At 43.9% G+C, this 20,243-nt stretch overlaps 1 protein-coding gene across 2 annotated transcripts in view; it reads left to right on the top strand.

Annotated features, from left to right (window-relative positions):
- The first annotated feature begins 678 nt into the window (after positions 1 to 678).
- Positions 679 to 20,243, top strand: part of HCN4 (hyperpolarization activated cyclic nucleotide gated potassium channel 4) — a 107,973-nt gene continuing 88,408 nt past the window's right edge. For both annotated transcript variants that reach the window (XM_087743887.1, XM_009469638.2), the window contains exon 1: positions 679 to 1,565. In XM_087743887.1, the coding sequence (XP_087600013.1) occupies positions 862 to 1,565 (704 nt within the window). In that variant the 5' untranslated portion in view covers positions 679 to 861. The remainder of the gene's footprint in view (positions 1,566 to 20,243) is intronic.

Below are 20,243 nucleotides of genomic sequence, written 5' to 3'. Positions count from 1 at the left end.
TGTCGGCTAAAGCCGAGCCGCGGGTGACTTTTGCTCCGCGGCAGGAGTTCTGCAGCGCCAGGGCGACGCGGTCCTTGCAGCCCGGCGGCGGCGGCAGCAGCGTTGCGGCGCCCGTTCAGCCACACACACCCTTGGCAGCCAGGCGTTGCCCTTTTAAGAAGCCCGGGTGCTGGCTCAGGTAGGCAGAGCCTGTGTGCACTAGTCGCTCCTATGGCAACCCAATAGAATGGGATCGCTTCATGAATATTCCCAGTAGCAGGGGCTGCATGAGGAATAAGTGATGACAGTGATGTAAGCAAGCAGTGGCTGCTGCAGGTTGCAGTTCATTGTGTTATTGGCCGGCAGGTTGAGGAGTTTGAGGCACCCGGGCTTGAGCTTCGCTTTCCGCATGATGTCTGCCCGCCGGGAGACACAGCACATTTGCATCTCGAAGCCAACATGGCAAGGCGGCTGCTGCTGCTGCCGCCCTCCCTCGCCTTCCAGCCAGAAGTGTGTGGCTCTCCTCTAGACTTCTTGCCCAGTGCTCTGGATCTGAGCAGACAGGGATTGCAGTAAGACTTACCAAGGGGAGACAAGCAGCAAGTAGCCACATCGGGACAACAGAGAAGGAAGGGGGGGGGGGGGCTTTTTTGCCTTCCCTCTTTTTTTTCCTGCCCTTCTGGATGCAGAGCCTCTGTTTCGATGCAGAGCCCGTGGATGCCACAGTCTGGTAAGGAGATGACACGCCAGTCTCTGGTCCCTGCTGCCCCTTGAGCTGGGGGCAGGGGCCTGGGGGCAGTGACGGTTCCCCTCCTTGGGCAGAACGGGGGGGTCTCTCCCTCTAACTGAGCAGCAGCAGCAGCAGCAGCAGCAGCATCGGCCATGGACAAGCTGCCCCCCTCCATGCGCAAGAGGCTCTACAGCCTGCCCCAGCAGATAGGACCCAAGGCGTCGATCATGGACGAGGAGGAAGACAGCGACAAGGACACCCGGAGGAAAAGCATCAGGCTGAAGCCACTGCCTTCGCCCTCTGCTGGGAGCACCCGGGCGCTCGGGGGAGACCCCGGCAGAGGGGGGGACCCCGGCCTCCTGGAGACGGAGGCAGGCAGCAAGGGCGCCAAGACTAGCACCAACGGGGACTGCCGCCGCTTCAAAGGGAGCCTGTCCTCGCTGACCAGCAGGCACCTCCACGACGCGGCCGAGGAGAAGAGGCTGATCGGCGGGGAAGGGGAGCCGGCCTCCCCCAGTGAGGACAAGAGCCCCCTCGGCAGCGGGGAGCTGGAGCAGGGACTGCCAGCGCCCGCAGCACCAGCCTCCCCCCCGGAGCCCCAGCAGCAGCCCCACCGGGCTTGCTCCTCTACCTCCATCAAAGTGGAAGGAGGTGGAGGGTGCGACCAGATCACCCCTGATGAGGAGCAGAGGCTGGGCCAAGCCGGTTTCATGCAGAGGCAGTTCGGGGCCATGCTCCAGCCGGGGGTCAACAAATTCTCCTTGAGGATGTTTGGCAGCCAGAAGGCCGTGGAGAGGGAGCAGGAAAGGGTTAAGTCTGCCGGGTTCTGGATCATCCATCCCTACAGCGACTTCAGGTACAATCCCCCCCCTCTTGGCCCACTCAAAACTAGCTGGCCTGCCCCTTCCCCTACCATGCTCAGACATTTCCGCACAGAGCACACACCCAGACGTAACTTTCCTTGCTAATTTCCTAGTCAGAGGAGCTGGGGGACACAGCTGAGATCTGCTCCAGTCAAACAGTCTGCAGGTTTCATTTATATTTAAGCTTAATTTTAGTGACCTCACACTATTATTAATTTTAAATAGTGTTTTTAAACCAACAAATGTCTTTCGCTTTGGCTTTGTATAAGGGAAAGCCTCTCCGTAAGTTCAATGTAAATGGGGAAAAATGTTCCCACCTGATGCACAACTCTAGACTAAAAGCGTGGTGTCTGCTACTTAACTAGTCCTGCATCTCCAGTTCAGAACGTATGGTCTGCCCGATTAATGCTTCAATTCCCATTTTCATACCTCAGAGTCCTCTCCCTTCTCCTCTCCCAAGAGTTAGGGAAGGATTTGCTACTGTTGCTGTTCTGTAGGGCTTCTTACTGCAGCATCGCTTGTCGGGAATTCGGGAATTGGTATGTGCAGGGTATAGCAGCATTCATTAAGAAGGAACTTAACACCTTCAGAGTCTTAGAGAGAAAGATTTTCTCTTTTGTATCCAAAATTAATTTGGATAGGGCATAGTTAACATTGTCTTTATGGAAGTAATGGCTTGCTTTCACTCAAACAGCAACATTTCCATGAAGGTTAAAAAGGAAATTAACTTGTAAACCCTAGAGCAAATTTTTGTATAGTTCTGTGAGCAGAGGGGTTGTGTTTGGGAATTTCTGAGTAAAGTATTGTCTACTGCACAGGTGAATTGTCTTCTGCAATATGTATGTAAAGTACTGCAATCAATAATTAATTACTTAGTGCAATCAATGGCTAAGGTTTATTGCTTCAACTTTAATTACAACTGGCTTACATCTCACATTTAAAAGCACACAGTAGAAGATCATTGTTCAAACACATATCTATCAAACTACGTGATTTTATTGAAGTCTTGGACTCTTCAAGAAACCTTGCATTATTCCCTAAAATGCAGTTAGCAAGATAATTGCAGGAAGGAGTTCCAGGGTGGATTTGGGTGCCCAGAGACAGAAATGACAGAAACCTCTTGACACTACCTTTTAGGGATTTAGCAAGCAGTCCGCGTGCTTAGAAGATTCAGCACTGGCACTGAACAGATTCCTTGATATTTGCTTGGATTAACAAACGTTATTAGAAGGCTATGTGAATTGGAAGACTGCACTGTCATTTAAATTCAGTGCATTCAAGTGTCCCAAGTGCACAGCTGACCGAGCATATGAGGGTTTCCAGTAGCTACATCATGATACATAGTCCTTGCAAGTACAATCTTACTCAAACCCAAATTGGAAAGAGTATAAAATTGTCTCCCAGTTGTGACTGATCAAGTAACACCTCAGAAACACAGTGAAATGTGAAAGTGATTAGCTTTAAAAACAATAAAACCAATTTCATAGTCTTGGCTATAGATCGTTGTATTATTTGCCGCAAGTCTGGAGTTAAAAACTAACTACTGTGCTTTCTTGGGTTATTCTAGCAAGGTGTTCTCTGTGTGTTGCACCCTCAAGGAATTTTGGATTTAGTCTCTGGATTGTATTTGGATTTCTGCAAAAGTAGTGTTCCGTTTGCATATTCTTTATGTATCTGTGTAGTGGATTTATTCCCTTCCATCTTTATGACTACGTTTTCAGCGTAGAACCAGACTGGCAAACGTCAGTAAAAGTACTGTAGCAGTAGCTGAGGTAACTACCTTGCCCAAGATGAGATGGTCCTAAGAGTTTATTTTTTTAAGATTCCTAGCGAACCAGTGCTTATTCCTTAAAACGGCACAATAAATTATGAGGTAAGTTTTTATTTCTGAGGTACTTGGCTATAGGGCCACTCCTAGCCTTACACAAAGGAATGAAAATACGCAAGCAAGCTAGACTCTCCCAAGCCAGATGATCATACTGAGTCTGCTAACACTCAGATGTTCATATGTATGCAGATATATATGAATGCATGTATGACTTGTTAGTATTAATAATAAAATCCTCCCGACTGTAGCTTTGTGTTTGTGCAGAGAAAGCACAGTGAGTTGGGTATCTGTACCCTGGTGCAAGACACTCTCTGCTTGGGGTCAGATTCCAGGTAGGCTGATATCTTGCCGCTTTGCGTTTCTCCTAAATTGATGCCAGAAGCCTAGCACACAGATATGTGCTTTCTCCCTGCTATTATATATCAGCATCAGATGGGGCAGTGGTATTGATTGTACAGGGAGACAGCTGAAGAAGCTGGATGCACTACTGTATGGTCAATATGTTTATTTTCTGGGGAACTTTTTTCACCTGTTTCTAGGTCACTTGCAGCATATCTGTTTGAATATGACTTCCACTTAAAGAAAATGCGTGGGCTTTCATGAAAAATGACCTATGAACAATGGCTGCCTTGAAGGAGAAGAGTGGGAGCTTTCCCAGATTCTGTTCGGGTTTTGTATTCCCTCCTTCTCTGAATGCTACTAAAGCATCTCTGTTGGAAACAACTCACATGAATATGAATAACATTTTTTGACCTCTGAAATGCAGCAGATTGCACCAAAGAGCAGATATCATCAAAATATTTGCAAGAGCTATATCCTTGACCCAAAGGACTCTATTTTCTGCTTTGCAAATTACGCAGTGCAATGCGTGATTGCTCCTTGTTATAGATGGGTGCAGATTCTGGAGTGTTAGGATCTTGTAAGAGGCATGAGTCTCCATTATCCTGCACTGTCACCAAAGCTGTGCAGTAGCATTTGCTGTACAAGTTTCAAGTTAAATATTTAAATATTTCGACCCAGATGTCTTGTTTTCTGGGTTTTTTTTGGAGAAACTAGTTTCACCTCTGAGAGTGAGGTGCATCTCCAGGTGTTTTGGTAGAGCTCCAGACCTCATGACTCCTGTCTCAGTACAGCTTGAGATGTGAACTTTTGAATGGAACACTCCAGCCCTATTTACTGGAGCTTGATTCTGCTGTGAAATGACATTGGTGTAATTCCTCTGACTTCATGGAGTTGCTTCTCCTTCGCACAATGTGAGAGGAGTTCCTGTTTTAGAATAGAACAGAGGCTTTCATCATAGTCCCATTACATTATCATTTTAGCATCTAATATGGCTAATTCCAGCGACAAATCTATGACCCTCCAACAGTAAAGCAAATTAATATAGATTAAGGCTCTGTTGATTTCTGCTTTTAGTCCATTGTGAGGGGAAAAGACACTAAATGACCTTTATAAAAACCAAACTCAGTGCCCCTGAGTACTCATGACTAATGCAGTGAACTAGTTCTAGAAGCACTTAAAAGGTGTCTTAGCAATTTCTAATGAAAATAAGAGTACTAGCTCCTATTCTGATGTGCAGATGTATGTGCTAGTGGCTTGAGTTTATTTGCATCTGTGGTTGATCGCACATCGGTGCAGAGCTAAACTGTATTTCCTAGATCAAGATTTATCTGCAATTTTGAAAGCTTTTTCACTGGGTAGATAGAATTGTAATTTATTGCTTAGAGGAAGCATTGACCCAGTACAATTGGTTTAATAAAAAAATTCCAGACAAACAATGATCTATCTAGTTTGTAGCTGACTGAAGCATATTGGTTGTAGCTGCTACCCAGAATTGCTTGCAAAAAAGTGTAGCATGCTGCTTTTAGAAAGGCCTGAGAACAGATACACTATCTGAAGGACCAAAATAGTCCAAACAGTGGATGTAAATAGAACTGCACATTATTCACTGCCCAGTAATCTATTAACTTCTTCACAGAAAAGAGAAGCTGCTGCCTCCGTGAAAACAATGGAAAATATTCCACTCAGTAACAGTCCCAACTTCAGATTTTGGAATATTGCTTTCCACTGTTCTCCCTTACTTGTAATACGTGTCTGCAAACAGATCCTTTTTTTTTTTTTTTTTCATTTGCTTCCTCTGCCAGAGCCTCCTCTCTGCTTGGGAACCCAGGGAGATTTCTGTGGCACCAAAATAAATAGATGCTCAGGTGCGATGTATAAGGTAGGGGAATTCCTGAAGAACAAAATCATTCGCTCCCCTTCATGCTGCCCCAGACCTCTGAGCAGTGTCATTCAGACTGCCTTCTCGTGGGGAATCAGTGGGATTTACTAATTATAGTACTAAATACTGAACCCTGGTGGGATTGAGCAAAAATGGGAAGGATGCGTGTTTACCTTGTCCACTCTCCTGAGTAGAACTGATTTCCAGAGTGCCTCACAGAGTGCTGCTCTGTCTGTGGAGATTGTTTTCATTTGTAAGCTTTTCACTATTTTGTTAGAAGGGTAAACAATTCGTGAAGCATACAGCACTGCTCACTGACTTTGGCAGTTCACTTAGGTGGGTGTTGCTCTCCCTGCTCTCAGACAATAACGCCCTTTTCTTTACCTGCTGCCCAGAATGCTGCTTCATGTGCTGGCCTCGCTTCATGCCTATCCACATTCAGAAGCTGCCCACGACAGCAAACTCTGATCTCGTGACTTGCCCACTACTCATAGCAAAGTAAAATGAAAGCTACCGATTGTGTGAGCCTTATGTACAGCAAATTGAAATTCTGGTTCAGTGAAACCTCTGCTTAGAGGGAAAGGTCGGGGAAACAGTTGCATTAGTAGCAGAACCTGCGCCTGTCATTAGAAACAAACACAAAGTGCAAATCAGGCACAGGTTTATTGGTAGGCAGATCATAGATTTGGCTATCTGCTTTTCTTGTTCATGCTGATGGCAGTTGCCTCAGAATAGTGTGGGGACACTGCTAGCTGAGGAAGGGGAGATGCTTTCTTGAAGTCAGATCTTTCTGTCTTTACTGCCGACAACTTTCCTGCCAATTCCCAGAGCAGTTTTGCCGGAGCAGAACAAGGGGATCCAAACAGGAATAATATGAGGGATAATCCAAATCCCACTGAACAGCATGGATTGGACTTCTGTTGTCTTCAGTCGACTGTGAATCAGGGTGCAGGAGAAGAAACATGGTTTTGTGACCATGAACTGAGGGGACCAAACTAGTGCAGCCATACTTCCCATGTCCATAGGCAAGTCATCACATGCTTCATGCCCTAGTTCACGTCATGAGGTGGAGGATAAAAAATCCCACGCTAGGCAATCAATGTGGGGATATAATTTTTTGTATGAGACATGTTCAGATGCTACAAAAGGCAGCATTTGAGAACAGGAAGGCCTCAGTAAATGAAACACCTCAGTGTATCACCACATGTATTTTAAGACTATGATCATATATTACAGTATTTTCACATATGTTCATGTGCAGAAAATGAGATGAAAGAGTATAAATAAATGCTAAAGCAAGCACTGAGATTTAAGGAAGTGCCATGATTATGATTTTCTGCACAAACTTAATTCAGGCCCTTCATACAAATCTCTGCCAAGAGATGAACACATTGTCTCTTCCACGGAAGCCCATGCCTCATTCAGTGCACACAGGGATGGTTCCTTTGTGAAAAACTATTTAACATTTTCTCCATCTCTCCTTGTAAGATAGCATACCATATTTATTTCGTCTTATTCAGATCGTATCTGAAAAAACAGGTTAATTTCCTCATGGCCTTTTTTTTTCTTTGGCACTTATAAAATAGTCAACTATAATAGCAATAAATGTTCATTTCACTTCCCAACACTTTGGCTAGGAAACTGGTGCTATCATCCCCAGTTTATAGCAAGGTGGCAGAGACTCATAGAGATTAAGGTCAAAAACATTCATTAACTTGGTGTAGTCAATTTGAGGACCTGTTTTGCAGAGTACGTAGCATTACACAGCATACCTTATGTTCAGAGCTCTGCCTCTGTGGGTGCTTAGTGAGGAATCAGACATTGCTGTGACCCAGAAGACAAGGGCACAGAGGTAATGACTACCTGTTTTAAGGGTAATGGGTGCTTTAAGAGGATTGGGACATTCTGATGTGGACCATTTCTTAGACTTGCTTGGTGAGCAGCCAGACTGAGAAATAGGCATGCCGATCCCACCCACCCTCTTCCCAAGCCTCTGATGTTTGTTAGTTTATCTGTTGTTATAGAAAAAAATCATTGCTGTAAACAATGACATAGTGTTCTCTTTAATCATCACCTAAGAATATTATTCTAATTGCAGTTTTGGATTGAGTGATTTGCCTAACACCTCTGCAGGAACTTTTTGGCAGAGACGGAATCTCCAGGGCACCGCTCATCTGCCCTAGCCATCACATCTCATTCTGCAGTTCCTTATCTCTCTTATTGCAAACCTTCCAGATTGTGCAAGAAATGAGCTCCTATAGAGAATCTCTTTCCTGCACACATCTGCCTCAAGCCCTTCCTCTCCTCTTGAATAAAGCATGAATTCCATGGAAAGAACTGTTTTGAATCATGTAATGACTGTAACATAATACATACGTACAGCTAACCTCCGTTCTGCCATTTCAAAACCTGAGCTTTTGACTTTGCAGTCTAATTTTTAATACAGTGGTTTTGTACAGTTGTTAAGGTTTTAAAAAACAAATCAATCCCCATCCTCATCATAGTAATATCTCTGGGTTCATTAGCAGATATGGATCTTTTTGAGGATACACTGCACTGCCCTCTGCTCCGAATTAAGCAATGGCCATAGCAGGTAGTTAGAGCAAAAGAACAATGATGCACCAGATTCTTGGGTTACTCTCCAGGCTTCGAAAGAAAACGTACGCTGCTTATTACAAACTCTCTGCGTGTTTTCTCCCCAGTACCTAAGCCTGACGCCTTCTGCCCCGCTCTCTCCAACCTGTTGTTTCCCCCATCCCTCACTTCAGGTTTGTGTTTCTTATCCCACCAGTCCCATCTCCATTTTTTAGGCTTCTCGTGGGAGGTTTCTTGTCCAGCCAGTCCTAGGTCCCAATACCCAGCTTATCATGTGATCACTGTTTTCCACCTCACCTTAGTTTTTATTAATGCATCTTCCCCCACTCCCCGCAATGTTCCAGTTGCAGTATGTTGTGCTTGGCACCTTACTCAGTCCAGTTCCCTCCTTTGCCAGTCTCCATCTTTATGCTTCAGGTTTTTTCTGGGTGGATGTCCCCAGATTAGTTTCCTCCCCTTCTATATATTCTTAGTTGCTATCGTCCCTCTGACTCTTCAAACAATCTGTTTTCTCACTCCCTGGTTTCCTTTCTGATTTAAGAATGGATCGTTTTGCCTAGTAATTTAAAAGTCTTCCACATTATCCCTCATTCCATCCTTGGATACTACCAGCCCAGCAATGTTTAGACAAATTCTACCTATTTTTTATTTTTTAAACTTGAAATACCTCAATCATTGGAGATAAGCATTTAAAGTGATGAATTTGTATTGAAGCACAATCTCCGCTGCATTAGTGTGAAACAGATTTTATTTGAGGGAAAAATGTGTTTTCTAAAAGTGTTTATTGGTAGGCACACATAGAATCAGTGTAGGACTTTTCAGTGCTATGATAAGCAGGTAAACTTAAGTTTTCAATACAGTGTTATTTTGATTAGGTAACTATGCTAAGTGCTTTCTGTTGCACTGAGTTTTTTCTGCTGTGGAGTCACTGCTGCTGCACTGAAATCCATTTATTATACAGATAAAAGAGCTATCTTTGTCTGGAGATAACATAGTGTCATTTTAGCTTGAAACCATTGAAATTTGTCTTTGTTTCTGATGTGTTATGAGCATCTCATTAGCAAGCCCACGAATCCCTCAGTTTGCTCCTGAAACCAACTATCTGAGCTCTCGTCTCTGCCAGAGCACAGATTTCTTCCTTTCTCTTATTTTGAAAGCTGTATTGGTGCCAAGGCAGTTATAGGTCAATTGAGTTATTGTTGGTTCTAATTGGCACTCTAACAAGCTATTAAATCAATTTACCTACAGATGAATGTCACTCAAAAAGAAAGGTGCCAACTCCTTTTCTGTCTTTGAGAACTTAAAAAAAAAAACATTTCCACTGATGAGTGTAAGGGAAAGGCCAGTCCATAGGGAAATGGCTAGTGAGAACATAAGTTTTCACCCTTAAATATTTATGCCATGAGGTCCATGGCTGAACAAGGTCCAGGCTGTTCCTGTGGGCGGAGGGGTGAGACTATTTCCGGAACTCAAGGCCAAGAGGAATAATTAAGAAAATCACCAACTGTGATAAATGCTCTTATATCCCTTCCCTGGTTTGTAACAGAGCATGGGTTTATTTCCATGTGGAGAGACCTACATCCTCTTCTCCTCCTTTACTGGTTCTCAGTGTCCCACATGCGTTCCTGTGACTGCTGATGCAGGTGTAGTATCCACAACCGTCGTTCAAATCAGGCAGCACCTGGCTGGTGACATCATTACCTTTTTGGTGTCCAGTGGTCTATAACTTCATGACATTTACTTGCTCTGTGTTACAGAAGAGTCAGAGTTATTATGGTGAATAGGGTTGATTTAAGTTCTGTTCCGAAATGTTTAGATAATCTCTTCCTCTAGCAGCAATACAGTGCTCATTCCCACAGTATCTGAGCATTTCTTAGTGAGACAGTTGTAAAACAGTTGCTTTTCAGCCTACAAGTCAGGACAATGTTTCTTGACCAAGAGGCACTGCAAGTTCATCCTGGGGTCTCCAAATCAAAGCTGTTTTATATATGACAAGCAGTAAGAATTGCTCAGGTATCCTTGCTTAAGTGGGCAAATTTTTTTGGTGAAGCACAAGGCAGATGAGAACGCAGCTTGGCTCTGTGCAGCTCTACAGCTCTGCAGTGCTGACAGCACTAAAACCGGGGTTTTGTCAGCAGACAAAGCAGTTAGGACTCCACAAACAAAGAAGAGAGAGCAGATGTGTGCTGCGCTAACAAGGTGCTATTATAGAGACCTTTTTCTGCCCCTTTTCTGTGTTGAATGGTTTGCTACCTGGGAAGTCCCTTTACAAATTGAAATTATTCATTCCATGCAGTATATTCACAGTGGCTGACATCAAATATGGTCACCCAGTATTAGCACCAGACTGTAGTAAAACCAGGCTGTTAACTCCTGAACAGGTGCTGCCTGCAGCAGGGGAAGACAGTGCCAGTGAGAGCAAAGCAGATGAGCATCCAAAGGGGAATTCCAAGGTCAGTTTGAGGGCCCACCACTTGGACATTATAGGGGCACAACTGCTTCCCCAGCGATGCGCAAAAACTAATCTCATTTGTGGTGACTCGTCCAAATGTGCTAATTAAGGTTTTAAATCTCTGCCTCTTTGGATGGAGTGGTTGTCTGTGTTTATGCATCTATTGTTAAACAGCTTAGAGGCAGGAGAGGTGCTGCAGGTTGCCAGCTGACTTTAGTGTAAGAGCTATAACTCCTTTTTTTTCCTTTTCACAGCTGTGCTCAGGGTTCTTGTGACTGCCAGGAAATCAGTAGTTGTACACTGGGTAACTCCTCATCCCGGTATACAGCTCCAAAGAGACTGTATGCAGAGGAACTCTGATGGGATTCAGCTTTCCTGGTGAGAGCTGCTGAACACTGTTACAGTCTGATGCTCAGTTCCACCCCCTGCATGTTTGAGGGATGGAAAACCTAGTGAAGTGCATTTGGATTTGCCTGAGTGTGAGAAAGAAATGTCTTGCAAAGTTATCAGTGCTCTGAAGCTTGTGAGGGAGATAACAGCTGCATTCCAAAGACTCGGGGACTCCACATTAAGAAGTCCCTTCCTCCCAGCCGTTGCTTCACACGTGATTTCAGGGCAAGGTGCTAACTCATCACAGCGCTAACATCATTGTTACCCAGTGCAATCTCTCATCTGCAAAGGAGTTGTGTGTGCACATGCGTATGTGCGTGTCTCTGGGGGCGGGAGGGAGTGGAAGCCCCTAATTACCCAGCCCTGCTCTGTGTGTTCTTTCACCTCTGTCCACCTTTGTGACTCGGCTGGAGGGATGGTGCAGAGCACAGGGGTGTGGGCTGAGCGAGCACAGTGACATCTTGGCTCTCTGCTGAGAAGCAGAAGTTGCATTAGGCATAGTGAAGCAGTGCAAAGGTGACGGTTGCTGGCAGTGTCAGGGTTTGGACTAGCTCTCCCAACAGTCAAAATGATAACAGAAATGATAATGAGGACTGACTTTATGTAGCTTTTTTAACAATAGCAAAGCCGCTTTCATTAAGCACTAATTCTTGATCTTTCCCCCTTTGCTTCAAAGAACTGATGCATACACAAGTTATACTTCTATTAATAACAAGAGGAATATTTTTTTCCATCCCTGGTTTTCTGTGAATTGTGGGGAGGATGGAGGAAAGGACAAGTCTAGACTACAGATCATGGTGTGTTCTCCTTGATGCCTATACAAACTATTTGTATCATTCTCCCATGCTCATTTAACTGTAGATACACTTTGAATCATAAGCAATATATAACAGATACAAGGACAAACTGGAAGACAGGGCAGGCATCTGATTTTGACCCTGCGAACCATCCTGAACAGAATACTCTCTTCCTTGATTTCTCCAACTTTGAAAAGAGGTGATGGTACTGCAAGGGGCCACGGAAGATGCTGTAAGAACTAAAATATTTTAACGTAACGGAAGATGCCAGACTAGATGTCAGTAAGGGTGTGGTTAATATCTACAAGGCAGTTTCACGAGAATTTCTTCATGATTATCCTTTTCGGTGTACTGCTCTGGGTTTGGTTACATCTCTTGTCCATCTTTTGTTAGGACCACAAAAATAAGTAGATCCATGTACTGTTAGGTGATTTCTGAATAATTGGTTCCTTTGTCTTAATAAGGAAACTGGTTACCAATGCCTGTACAGTTCCATGTATGATGCTATATTGTGTGGCACATTTAGAACTGGGCTGGAAAAATAAAAGAAGCCTGCACGGGGAGGGAGACAAGATGAATTTTACCTTTTGTGTCCCTAAATGAGAATTGTGCAGCCCCTGCATGGGGTTTGGAGATGCTCTAAAAAGAAAATATTCCATCTTTTCCTCACCAGTCATGTGTATTGCAAGGTGTGCTACCCTTTTCTTTGGGAATATGTGGCTTCTTGACTTTAGTAAACACTCCTGAATAAAGGGTGTGGCACAGGAGCTGGCAAGATGTCTGTCCTTTTCTGTGGTGTCGCAGCTTTAGAAGACATCCTCTTAAGACTGCTGACTGTTGAATCTTTTGGATAATCTGTTGTGAACTTTGGCTTATAGTGCAAACACAGGTGTGCTTCAGATCATGCCAGCCATGGTTAAGGTGACACACTGTGTATGCTATGGTTAGAGAGCAGCTAGGTTTGTTCCACAGTTGGGAACTGGAACAAATGCCTGGGTCAAAGACGTACTTAAATCAAACTCCAGATTTGGCAATGACTGTTGGCTCAACCCTGACTGTGTTTGGAAAGTTTCTGGTCCTCAGTTTTGCAAAACCTCACGTAAAGTTAGATTGTTCAGAGCTTCTCTCGGTGTGTTCCCGTTATGACTGGGCTCCTCTGCTGTCTCTTTGTAGCACAGGCACTCCTCTCTCATCTACTCCTGATCCCTCACTCCAATGGGGCAAATCCCTCTGGCTTCTTGTTGTCTACATATCTTGATCGAAAGTTGGGCTGAAGCCTTCTTAACAAGGGCAGCTCTGCTGGTTGCGTGCTCCTTTTGCAGCACAAACAGGCATTTAGGCTAACAGTGGCAGATGTGGGTATGGCCTAGGGCTCCTGCTTTTGAACAGGGGATCTGGAAGCCTCATCTGCAAGTAAATTCACACAGCAAAATCTTCACTGCAGACAAAAAAAGATTTGCCTTGACATCATCTGCCCTGCTCTGAGATCTGCAGTCAGTCAGGAGAGCAATGCACAGCTCCCAGCCTCTCTAGCTCAGTAGAATTAAGGCTAAGCTTCATCATGAGCTAATGCAAGCTGTTCCCACCCCAAATAATTGGCTGCTGGATGGCTTTGTGTCTGTCTAACCATTTCTGCATGTGGGTGGATGTGTTATGTGTGTGTGAATGAGTCTGCTTTGGAAATTAATACATAACATCGGGGGTGCATCTAATAATACAATACCTCGTGAGTGACGTGGCTGTGAGAAGCGTAAAACAGAGCTAAGCATGTCAAACATCTGTACAAAGATCAATCTCCCTGGTACCACAGGATGGTGATTCCCACATCCAGACCACCACTACCTCTTTTTTGCTCTTCCTCCCACCCTAAAATGCCTCAGATGTCTTTCCAGTCCTCTGTTTCCCATAGCTGAAATTTAAAAGCAGGAAAAAAAAAAGAAGTGAAATGTCTCAAAAGCTCAGTCCCCCAGTCAGCACAACCCTCTTTGCAGGGCAGAGCACCCCATGGTGAATAGGAAATGACAGAGGTGTTGGCTTGTCCATAGAGATGAAAGACAATGCCTATCCATGAGCATAGCTGTTGGAGACACTGATGTATAGAAGTCATGCATGACTTGGGGAGTTGGGAGATGTAACCCCTCTGGGACTTGGCAGCTGTTATAGGGTATTATTTTCACAAGGCTGAACTGTTCTTAAACACTTCCTCTAGTGTAATCATCACACACACATTTTCTCAGTAATGGCAGGCCATCAGCATTTCTTTCCAGTCTTCTTAGATAAGATGTACAGAGACAAGCTGTGAAAGAGCTGAACAAGATGCCTTGACGTTAGTCATTCACATTTCTTCAGCTTGGCCCACGAATAAGCTTTAGGCCTTGCTTTCTGTACACACCCTTGTGGCTGAGTTTTTTTCAGGAAAGAGCACCTCTTTCAGGTAAGTGGAAACTTGTGCCTGCCCCAAACTGGGATACTAAGATCTGCAGTCCAGTTCGGGAAAAAGACATATGGTTGGCTATACCTCCCGTTGTAATGGTTCAAGGTGGAGCATAGCTTTCCTACAGCTGGTCAGAAGAGCAGGTTTCTTCACAAGCTCTTTGAAAAATTGTTTTTTAAAGGAAAAATACATATGGTCCTGGTTAGCTCAGAAAGCAGAAGGGAGGATATTCCAAATAAAGTAGTTTTGTAGTAATGTAAAGTACCCTGATCATTCAAAATCCATGGCTGTTGACAGAGCAGAATACTAGCCTTTATAGGCAGCCAGATAATACTGCGAGTAATTTTAGTACAGTTTGAATGTTGTGCTTCAGCTTTATTCGTACCCTGCCCTGAAGCAGTAGTTGTATGGTGTTCTGCTATGTACTGCATAACTGCTGCATTTCACCCCAGAGTTAGCCTTGCTACAGTGCTGGGTAAAATTATTTATCCACACATTGGGGTTCTTGCGGATACAGAAGGATGCATTTCTTTGAATTTTTTTTTTTTTTCAGTAGACGTATGGAGCCAAATTACTCAGTGAGAATCCATTGCAGCTAGACACTGGGAATCAGTTTTACTGCTTGGAGCTAGTTCTGGCCTGTCTCTTTTGTATATGTACCTCTAAGGCACATATGGGCACTGTGTCTAGCACTGTCTGAGACCTGCTAATATTACAGTACAGTGAGAGATACCAGATTACATTCACATTGTGATGTTTGGGGAATGGATCTTCAAAGCAGGATTTAGTGAGGCTAGCTCTCTTTTGCTACAGTGGAAGTATTTTAGAGCACTGAATTTTCTGCTGTTCACCCACAAAATAGCTATTTCTGATTCAGTGATGTCTTTCATAAAGGAGATCCCTAATTTACGATCTGAATCTCTAATGAGCTAAAATGTTTTTGGATATACTTGAGAGCAGAGCTAATCTGCTGTCTGCTTTTCCTGGACTCCAGTGAAAGACCTTCTGCAGTTCCCCACTGAAACCAGGGAGCACTAAGTTTGTAGGCTCAAGTGACTTGCAGAGCTTTCTTCCAGGTACTCTCATCACTGAACCATCTTTATACTTCTCTTTCTCAGCCTTCCTGTGATCTATTGAGTGCCAGCCAGTTGGGCTGAGTCATATCACGTATATTTCTGGTGGGATGAATTTGAAAGAACACAGAGGAAAACCCTAGCTTTTGCCTTACTACTAAGCTTACTTAAACAGAAGAACTAGATTAACTAAAAAGAAGAAAAACGTAGAAAGCATGTAATTGAACATTACTGAAGTGCACAAGTCCCCTGCTAATTTACATAACATGCTAGTACATCCCTGCTTCTCCTGAAATCAAAGGTTAAGTCAGTGTCTGCTACAGTGGCCTTGAAATTGGGTCCTGTATGTGTAGAATTAAAAACTACCAGTATATTTCATGTTTTAGAGAAGAGGGCCTTTGAGAATGCATCGTGTTGCTTCTTGGAAAAGCTGGAATTCATTAAGACGTTGCTGCCATCCTAGGTACCCAAAACAGGGCAGGGAACAAACATGCCTCTAGGCACCACAAGCAAAGGATAAGACATGTCTTTTCTTTTAAGACATAAAACTTAAAAGTCTGGAATAGTCTTTTGTGGCTGTAACTTTCAGTATCCAAAGCACGCATAGGTTCTTTTGGGCTTTCTTCTTCCAGACTCTGGGCCAGAAGTACATCTTTCTAGACTGGGGAGGAGGGCTGTGGCATCCGCAGAGTGCCGTTGCTGATCTTGCAGTTGCATGTGCTTCTCTGGGCTTCAGGCATGAATAGACCCTGCCCTCACTGAAAGAGGAAAAGAAAATAGAAAGAGCTCTGTGATGAGTTCCTGCCTTGAATAAGGGGATTTAAAATTTGAAACAGGATCAGGTAGATATAAAATATACACTTAACCTCATTTGTCAGTGGAATCTGCACCTTAAATAGGCAGGAAAGTGCTCAAATATCACTGCCTTGGAATAGATACCTGTCCCGCTGTCTTTTTGGTAATTGTTTACTGTGTCAACAAAACTACTTGCATGTTTCAGTTATAGCTGAATTCTGTAGAAATTATATTGGTCATATGGCCAAAAATCCTTAAAGAGATTGTTATTTCTCATTTACTTTGTAGCATGTCTGAGCCCTGATGCTGAAGTGTAAGTACCTGGGGGGGGGGCGGTGTTCATTATTTATTGAGTTTTCACGACTATCATATCTGCACTGTCCCAGCTGTTTGTAGAAATAGCTTTGTAATATTTCTGTGAAATAGCAAGGATATTTATTCCCATTTTATGTCTGGAAACCTAATATACAGAGAAACGACATTATTTTCTAGAGAGGTGCTCACAGAATCTGAACTTGAGTTGTGTAGACAGCACAAGTAGTTCTTCAGTGACAGGACTGTCCTACCTTTTCCTGCAATGTCCCTCTAGCTTAAGGCGGAAACTGGCAGGCTAGAGCCTCCTTGTTATGTATTGATGGAAAATGGGCTGCATCAATCTGAATATATTTCTGAAACAACTTGTTTCTGGCAGGTTGTTCATTCTAAAAATATATTTATTTCTAATTGCTGAGCGGAATGCTTAATGAATTCTTCCTTCCCAAGAACAATTAATCAAAGAAGTGATTTAGGGCTGGCACTTGCTCCCCCAGGGCTCAATGGCTGTGTTCCATTGACTTAAATAGAGCAGATCAAGCCCAGTCCATACTGGAAAAGATTTATCTAAGCATTTTTTAATGGTGCCCATCACTATTTGTCTGGATGTCTCTGGCAGAAAAATACTGTATATATTGGAGGAGCAGCACTGGACGTTATAGTAGAGTTACAGCAAGCTGCTACGTTTTGCAATCAGTGTTTTCCTGTTTTGTATATTTTTTAGAGAGAGGTATTATGCAAACTCCCATTGATTGTAATGGGGATTCAGAATGGTGAGGGAAGAAGGGGCTGCAGTTACAACGTGCTCCAGAAGGTTTCTTGACTGGAACAAATGGCTGGAGAGGACTGCACAGCTCACTGAGACCCTGCAACATGGACTAGAGCTTTGATAAAGGAGAATCCCCTGAGAATCCCCACCACACAACAAGGATGTGCCCTTTCTACAAAATATCAAAAGTCAGGAATTTGCAGCATGTCCATCCATCAACATCCTGCATCTAAGGCAAAAGCCAGATATGTGTTAAGTGAAAATGCCCAGATGCCCTAGCACCTACTTCCTTTATAGGAGTGTTATGTAGCATGCTCCACGCCACACAGAAAGATGAAAACCTAAAATGGCTCGTACCAATCTGATGTGAGGGGAGAGGCCTTACATGCCCCAAATCTGGCCACTGAATTTTTTTCTGTATAATTGGTGATTCAAAGCATCCTGTTTGGGTGAAGAGTGTCTGACTGTATCCTTTCTAGGGGAGTATGTATTTTAAATGTCCAGTTCCTGAGTTTTCCATTGTCCTACCTCAGAGCATTCACCAAGTCCTCCTCATTTTTCCCTAAGTCTCCTGCTGCCCTTAAGCTTCTGCTGGGTTTCCTTATTTCAGTCAGTTCAATGCAGAAATCGTTGTGGGGACACCAAATAATAGTTTCTCAGAAACTGAAAAGGGCTTTGCAGCACAGCAGCTACTTGCATAAGGAACTGCCTTTCTGTGGAGGTGAAGTGCTAAGTTGTGAGCTGAGTTGAGTGCCCTTAAGACACTGGAGTGGACGTCAGGATTCCTGGTCTCTCTTCTTCTTTCTGCTGTGGACTTCCATGTGAGTGAGGCACTTAGGAAATAACTGCCTCTCTGTGCCTCAGTTTCCCCAGCTGGCAGATGTTGATGGTGAGACTTGGCCACCTGCCATAAAGTGCTTTGAGGTCAAAAGGAAAAAAATCTCTTGTGAGCTACGTACTGTTTCAGTACATGCAGTAATTAATTCAGCATCCGATGTTTGGAGGGGATAGTGGATTCATGTGGATGCCTTAGATAAGCATAGCCTTAGCACAGTATGTTTCTTCTGAGACCTAAAATAATCACAGGCAATTGAACTTTTTTTTTCTTTAACTGCTGCCTTTTTAGAAGGTGATTCATCTCTTGTCTGGGGTCTTGGATACCTGAATAGCCCCAAGATCCCAGCAGCATTAGTCTTTTTGAGGATTCATTGTGCTCCGATCCAGCCTGAATTGCCAATCCAGCCAGCTCATTGCAAACAAGAGTCTGAGGTTAGCAGCAGGACAGTTGGGGAGGAAAAATATTTTCTGCTTTTGAAACTGAAACACACGTAGTCACTACCTCACTATCATTTTAGATGTCTTACTCCCCTCCACCCCCATCTTCTCTTCCCCACAGAAAGAGGCTTATGGCTGGCACTTCGTGCTGAGGCTTGTCTGAAACAGTGATGCCAACGTTAACATTTCCCACCAGGGCTGAAAGTTATGATATAAATCAGTGTTCTCCTTTTGGTGCTCATGGAGTAATACTGAATGGTAGGAGCCAAAGTTTGGAAACAGTACAAAATATATACTCCATCTATCCCAATCCATGGCTCTTACACATTGCTCCTTTGGCATTTCCTCAGCCTCTAATGCTTGAAGCCATACTGCTGTTCACAGAGTAGGCAGAAAATTTGCACTGGAGTTGGCATCCCTGTTGGCCAAAGTGTTTATAATCCAGAAGCAATGCCTGTTAAAGAAGGCATTTGACTTGGGTGTGTAAGTTGGGAGTGAACTCTGTCTTCCAGGACTTCTTACCCCTGTGCTACTTATGTAGTGGTTATCCACTAGGTCTGTGGTGAAGCATCCTTGTCAGGGATGAAAGCTACATGCCTGGAACATGTTCTGTCACTCCGGTTTTCTCTCTCCTCGGTGAGCATGTGGTTTAGCAAGTTTTGAGACTTTAGAGTAACACATCTTTGAATATGATCATTCCAGCAGATCCTTGGAAAACCCCAAACTACTTTCTCTTACCTCTTTCTGGCAGTTTTTTGGATTCCCATCCTGCCATTAAGCAGGAAAGAGGTTAAACTTTTCCTCCCTGGCACATCTGGCATATCCAGGGCTCACACAGAGTGGTAAGAATAAGCATGCACAGGTGCTGAAGTCTGGCAGATGCTGTTGCGTGTCTCAGACATAAATCCGGGTAACTCTAAAAGTTGAAGAGATAATATGAGAGAGCACATGTGCCTTATCCTGCAAGCACGGATGTATCTCACTGAGTAAATTGCTTCATGTAGCTGAATGACAGCTGGATCAGGCTGAGGTTTGATCCATCCTGAGGCACAGGAAGCCCTTCCTCTGTTTTTTGGTCTTTCACCATAAAGTAACTGGACATAAATGGCCAGCTATTCAGCTAAACAACATACATAGTTGTTTCTAAGGCTGCTTAAGCCCACTGGTGACCTGCTGCAGAAATGGTTGTCCTGGTGGTGCATGGTTCAAGGGTTACAGTGGGTACCCCAAACCTAGGGGTCTCTAGGAGCCTCTATGAGAGCCTCGGTGTTGTAACATGAGACCTTCTGTTTTACCCCGCTTTCCATTTGGGGAGCCTGGAGTTGTGATTCCTAATCAACACCAAGCTGTGGCATAGCAATACCTAGGAGGAACATTTTTAGCATCTTGGATGGCTAGAAGTTTTTTTCTCAGCCTGGCAGATGACGTAGCTATCTGCTGCATGCGTTTGTCACCTCTTTGTGGCCTACTGCAGAACATGAGGGCATAAATTTGTCAATCAAAAGCAACACAACAGCTAGCAGAAAGCAGAGCAGTGTCCCCTACACTGTCCCTGACTTTCTAAACTGTAATTCTTACCTAGTTATGTGACTTATGCCATCTCTCTGCCCTATTTTAGTGTTTAATTTTAGTAAACTTGGGTTCCTAGTGGTAAGGCTGACATCCTCATCTCATGTAAACTCATATTATGTCAAGAGACATGTCAATACAAAACAGTTAAGAATCCAGCC

This window comes from Nipponia nippon, unplaced genomic scaffold (genome assembly GCF_047370975.1).
Source record: "Nipponia nippon isolate SJK-2023a ecotype South Korea unplaced genomic scaffold, ASM4737097v1 scaffold_9, whole genome shotgun sequence".
Taxonomy (NCBI): domain Eukaryota; kingdom Metazoa; phylum Chordata; class Aves; order Pelecaniformes; family Threskiornithidae; genus Nipponia; species Nipponia nippon.
The sequence above is the reverse complement of the archived record's forward strand: the minus strand, read 5'-3'. Positions and strand labels throughout refer to the sequence as shown.